Source organism: Telmatherina bonti, assembly GCF_933228915.1.
Source record: "Telmatherina bonti genome assembly, chromosome: 4".
Taxonomy (NCBI): Eukaryota; Metazoa; Chordata; class Actinopteri; order Atheriniformes; family Telmatherinidae; genus Telmatherina; species Telmatherina bonti.
Genome location: NC_136622.1, coordinates 38,375,686 through 38,381,596, shown reverse-complemented (window position 1 = coordinate 38,381,596; position 5,911 = coordinate 38,375,686). Strand labels below are relative to the sequence as shown.

Below are 5,911 nucleotides of genomic sequence, written 5' to 3'. Positions count from 1 at the left end.
GTCTTCCTCTCGTCTTCATGTCGTCTTCCTCTCGTCTTCATGTCATCTTCCTCCCGTCTTCATCTCGTCTACATGTCGTCTTCCTCTCATCTTCCTCCTGTCTTCCTCTCGTCTTCATGTAGTCTTCCTCCCGTCTTCATGTCGTCTTCATGTCATCTTCCTCCCGTCTTCATCTAGTCTTCATCTCGTCTTCATGTCGTCTTTCTCCCGTCTTCATGTTTTCTTTATGTCGTCTTCCTGTCGTCTTCATGTCGTCGTCATGTCGTCTTCCTCTCGTCTTCATGTTTTTTTTATGTCGTCTTCATGTCGTCTTCCTCTCGTCTTCATCTCGTCTTCATGTCATCTTCCTCCCGTCTTCATCTCGTCTTCATGTCGTCTTCATCTCGTCTTCCTCCTTTCTTCCTCCTGTCTTCATGTCGTCTTCATGTCGTCTTCATGTCATCTTCCTCCCGTCTTCATGTCGTCTTCCTCTCGTCTTCATGTTTTCTTTATGTCGTCTTCCTCCTTTCTTCCTCCTGTCTTCATGTCGTCTTCATGTCGTCTTCCTCTCATCTTCATGTCGTCTTCATGTCATCTTCCTCCCGTCTTCATGTCGTCTTCATGTCGTCTTCCTCTCGTCTTCATGTTTTCTTTATGTCGTCTTCATGTCGTCTTCATGTCGTCTTCCTCTCATCTTCATGTCGTCTTCATGTCATCTTCCTCCCGTCTACATCTCGTCTTCATGTCGTCTTCATCTCGTCTTCCTCCTTTCTTCCTCCTGTCTTCATGTCGTCTTCATGTCGTCTTCATGTCATCTTCCTCCCGTCTTCATCTCGTCTTCATGTCATCTTCCTCCCGTCTTCATCTCGTCTTCATGTCGTCTTCCTCCTTTCTTCCTCCTGTCTTCATGTCGTCTTCATGTCGTCTTCATGTCATCTTCCTCCCGTCTTCATCTCGTCTTCATGTCGTCTTCATCTCGTCTTCCTCCTTTCTTCCTCCTGTCTTCATGTCGTCTTCATGTCGTCTTCATGTCATCTTCCTCCCGTCTTCATCTCGTCTTCATGTCGTCTTCCTCTCGTCTTCATGTTTTCTTTATGTCGTCTTCCTCCTTTCTTCCTCCTGTCTTCATGTCGTCTTCATGTCGTCTTCCTCTCATCTTCATGTCGTCTTCATGTCATCTTCCTCCCGTCTTCATCTCGTCTTCATGTCGTCTTCCTCTCGTCTTCATGTTTTCTTTATGTCGTCTTCATGTCGTCTTCATGTCGTCTTCCTCTCATCTTCATGTCGTCTTCATGTCATCTTCCTCCCGTCTACATCTCGTCTTCATGTCGTCTTCCTCTCGTCTTCATGTCGTCTTCCTCCCGTCTTCATCTCGTCTTCATGTCATCTTCCTCCCGTCTTCATCTCGTCTTCATGTCGTCTTCCTCCCGTCTTCATCTCGTCTTCATGTCGTCTTCCTCCCGTCTTCATCTCATCTTCATGTCGTCCTCATTCTTTCTCCATTCGTCTTCATCTCGTCTTCATGTCGTCTTCCTTTCTTCATGTCGTCTTCATGTCGTCTTCCTCCTGTATTCATGTCGTCTTCCTCCTGTCTTCATGTCGTCTTCATGTCGTCTTCCTCCTGTCTTCATGTCGTCTTCCTCCCGTCTTCATCTCGTCTTCATGTCGTCTTCCTCTCGTCTTCATGTCGTCTTCCTCTCGTCTTCATGTCGTCTTCCTCCCGTCTTCATCTCGTCTTCCTCCCGTCTTCATCTCATCTTCATGTCGTCCTCATCCTGTCTCCATCCGTCTTCATGTCGTCTTCCTCCCGTCTTCATGTCGTCTTCCTGTCTTCATGTCGTCTTCATGTCGTCTTCCTCCTGTATTCATGTTGTCTTCATGTCGTCTTCATGTCGTCTTCCTCCTGTCTTCATGTCGTCTTCATGTCATCTTCCTACCGTCTTCATCTCGTCTTCATGGGCGGCTGTAGCTCAGGAGGAAGAGCAGTTGTCCTTCAACTGGTAAGTTGGGGGATCGATTCCAGGCTTCCCCTGAAATGCCGAAGTGTCCTAGGGCAAGACACTGAACCCCAAACTGCCCCCCGATGTGCCCATCGGGGTATGAGTGTGTTGAGTGAGTGTGTGCGCGAATGGGTGAATGTGACAAGTAGTGTAAAGCGCTTTGAGTGGTCTGTATGACTAGAAAAGCGCTATAGAAGTACAAGTCCATTTACCATTTACCACTCATGTCGTCTTCCTCTCGTCTTCCTTCCGTCTTCATGTCGTCTTCATGTCGTCTTCCTCCCGTCTTCATGTTGTCTTCCTCTCGTCTTCATGTTGTCTTCCTCCCATCTTCATCTCGTCTTCATGTCGTCTTCCTCACATCTTCACCTCTTGTTCATCCCCTCTTCATCTCGTGTTCATGTCATCTTCATTTCGGGTAATCTCATGTTCCCGTTGTCTTCATCTCGTCTTCATGTCATCTTCATGTCGTGTTCATTTTGTTTCATCCTGTCTTCGTCTTCATCCCGTCGTCATCTCGATTTCTTCCCGTCTTCATGTCGTCTTCATGTCATATTCATCCCGTCTCCATTCGTCTTCATCTCGTGTTCATGTCGTCTTCATCTCTTTTTCATGTCGTCTTCATCTCGTCTTCAGCTGACAGGAAGCAGTAGCAGCTGTGTCCAGCAGGATGAATGAGCGGTGGGGACGTAACTTACCAAAGCAGGGCTCCAAAGTGGAACTGACGTATCCGACGACTGAATTAAATGGGGTATGAAGTGCATTTCCTTCTCTGGCTGATCAGCTGCGTGAAATTCTGTTATTCAGCACTAAAAACTCTTTCCATCATTTATATAAATCCACAAATATTCAACCATTAAAACTTAGGAAAAGTTCATCAGTTGGTTTGTTATAAAGACATTTTATTAATTATCCTAGTAGATTTTAACAACAGGATCAATAATAGTTTTCTATACATTTCTCCATCTGTCAGCCCAACATTACATGTAAATGATCTGCTAGCAGCTCATGTTCTGATCACTTTATTAATAACCAGTAATCACCTGACATCACTGTACATGTTGAACATATTGTCCTGTTTGTAAGTGTGTGTGTGTGTGTGTGTGTGTGTATGTGTGTCCTACATGAACTCTTCCTGCAGCAGGTGGAAATAAACTAATTTCAGAGCAGCAGGAAGACGTCTTGAGCTATAAATATGTTGCTCTGCTGCTGGTGGGGTTCTGGATCGGATCAGAACCAGGACTGAAGCCTTCTTTGGATCTGGATTGGATGAGAACCAGGACCGGATCAGTGAAAAGTCCCGGTCCTGCAGAGCTGAACAATCAGAGACAGGAGGTGTGCCGCTGCAGGACTACAGGGTCTACCACGCAATTCTGCAGGGGCAGGTCCACGGAGAAGTCAGTGGGCGGAGCCTGGAGGCGCTGGCGGGGGGGTCGGCCCCCCCTCTGAGGGATGGGCAGCTCGGAGTGGTGAGCAGGAAGCGGAGAGGAGAAGAAGTATGGATGGAGGAGCGCCTGGAAGGAACATTGATCATCTGTTAATGATCAATGTTCAGCTGCTGGGCAGAACTGATCAGTCTGAAACTAAACCTTTAGACTCTGCCCCCTCGATCTAACCCCCCCTCCCTCCCACCTGGCTGGCGGAGCAGCGCTGCCTGGACGGATAGACCAGGAACTGGTAAAGCAGGTCGACAGCCTGAGGAGACGTGTCAGGGACAATCTCGTCCAATGGGATGGCTGGATTCTCCTTAAAGGTGATCTTGTTGTAGTCGGGCAGGTCTGCGATCTCCTGAAGAGTCCAGCAGAGTCCAGTTGGACTGCAGACCAGGTCCTCAGACCTTCAACACACCTGCAGTCTGAGGACGTGGTCTGAAAAACCAGCAGGGACAGGATACGTGTGTGTGTGTGTGTGTGTGTGTGTTACCGGCCAGCTGTCCGCTGTGGGCGTTCCCAGCACTCTGAGAACACAGCAGAGCTGTTCGATGTCGTTTTCTCCAGGAAACAGAGGAGACGAGTTCAGCAGCTCGCCAAAAATACAGCCGACTGCCCTGCAACACACACACACACACACACCATCAGCACATGTGTGTGTGTGATTAAAATTACAGGTACAGCGTTAAGATGGTTTAAATCATATTTATCTGATAGACTTCAGTTTGTTCATGTAAATGACAAGTCCTCCTCACAAACTACAGTAAGTCATGGAGTTCCTCAAGGTTCTGTACTTGGACCAATACTCTTCATGCTATATATGCTCCCTTTAGGCAAAATTATTAGACAGCATGGAATAAACTTTCATTGTTATGCAGATGATACTCAACTATACTTATCCTTTAAACCAGATGAAACAAATCAGCCCAATAGGCTACAAAATTGTCTCATAGACATAAAGACTTGGATGTCTAGAAATTTTCTCCTCTTAAACTCAGATAAGACTGAAGTAATTCTCGTTGGATCTGAAAAACTCAGAGCTAAATTTTCCAGTTTTGTAATGAACCTGGATGGCATTACTTTAGCTTCCAGTGCTACAGTGAGAAACCTTGGAGTAATATTTGACCCTGACCTGTCCTTTGGCCCACATATTAAGCAGGTTACTAAAACAGCCTTCTTTCATTTACGTAATAAAGCCAAAATTAGGGACATTCTGTCTCAGAGTGATGCAGAAAAACTGGTTCATGCTTTTGTTACTTCGAGACTAGATTACTGTAACTCTCTATTACTGGGCTGTCCTAAATATGCCCTGAAAAGCCTTCAGCTGATCCAGAATTCTGCAGCCAGAGTCCTGACCAGAACCAGCATGAGAGATCATATTTCTCCAGTTTTAGCCTCTCTTCATTGGCTGCCTGTTGAATCTAGAATAGAATTTAAAATCCTTCTCCTTACATATAAAGCCCTCCACAACCAGGCACCACTATATATCAAAGACCTCATTGTTCCTTATATACCAAGCAGAGTACTTCGTTCGCAGACTGCAGGCTTACTTGTGGTTCCTAGAGTCTCAAAGAGCCGAGCAGGAGGCAGAGCCTTTGGTTATCAGGCCCCTCTCTTATGGAATAAGCTCCCAGTTAGTGTTAGGGAAGCAGACACCCTCCCCACCTTTAAGACTAGGCTGAAGACTTATCTTTTTGATAAGTCCTATAGCTAGGGATGGTTAGCATCCCTTAGTTATGCTGCTATAGGTTTAGACTGCTGAGGGACATTTCCTGATACACTGAGCTTCTTTCTTTTTCTCTTTATCTCTCTTTTTAACCCCCCCCCCCCCCCCCCCCCCCCTCTCCCCCCCCCATAACAGTGTAGCATCATTAACATGTATGTCTCCTGTCTCAGCAGGTCTCCCTGGCCGGGAGTAGCAGTTCCTGTTGTCTGTTGTCTTTCTGTCCTCTTCCCCCCACACAGCAGAGGCAGATGGCTGCCTGTCCTGAGCCGGGTTCTGCCGGAGGTTTCCTTCCTGTTAAAAGGGAGTTTTTTCCTTCCCACTGTCGCCAGTGTGCCTGCTCAGGATGGGAGATTGAGTTGGACTCAACTCAATCTGTTGGTTTCCTTATATAGGCTGTTATGAATTGGCTTTCATTATGTTTTCCCCTCTGTCTGTAAAGCGTCTTGAGATGGCATTGCCATGATTTGACGCTATATAAATAAAGTTGAATTGAATTGTGAGGTCGATGTTGCCTGCTGATCGCTGCATCATCGACAGCCGGTTCTGGAGAATCTTCTCACCACAGATCAACTCCCTCGTCGTACTTTCTGGCTCCGTAGAGCAGCTCAGGAGCTCGGTACCACCTGAACACACACACACAGATAGGTAACTCTTTTACACAGCGTACAGGCCATGTGGTGGACAGGGTGCCACGGTGAGTCATAAGGTTGTGTGTTCCTCAAATGAGGAGGAGGAGCCTGAGCTTACCTGGTGGCCACCTGGTGGCTGTAGAGCCT

General features: G+C 46.9%; 1 protein-coding gene across 1 annotated transcript in view; it reads right to left on the bottom strand.

Annotated features, from left to right (window-relative positions):
• Window positions 1-3,075: 3,075 nt before the first annotated feature.
• Window positions 3,076-5,911, bottom strand: part of cdk20 (cyclin dependent kinase 20) — a 4,061-nt gene continuing 1,225 nt past the window's right edge. Inside the window, exons 5-9 of the mRNA XM_079238664.1 lie at window positions 5,883-5,911; window positions 5,696-5,758; window positions 3,903-4,026; window positions 3,612-3,767; window positions 3,076-3,493 (exon numbers count right to left, since the gene is read on the bottom strand). The exon at window positions 5,883-5,911 is cut by the window's right edge and continues 93 nt beyond it. Coding sequence (XP_079094790.1) covers window positions 3,302-3,493; window positions 3,612-3,767; window positions 3,903-4,026; window positions 5,696-5,758; window positions 5,883-5,911 — 564 coding nt within the window. The 3' untranslated portion in view covers window positions 3,076-3,301. The remainder of the gene's footprint in view (window positions 3,494-3,611; window positions 3,768-3,902; window positions 4,027-5,695; window positions 5,759-5,882) is intronic.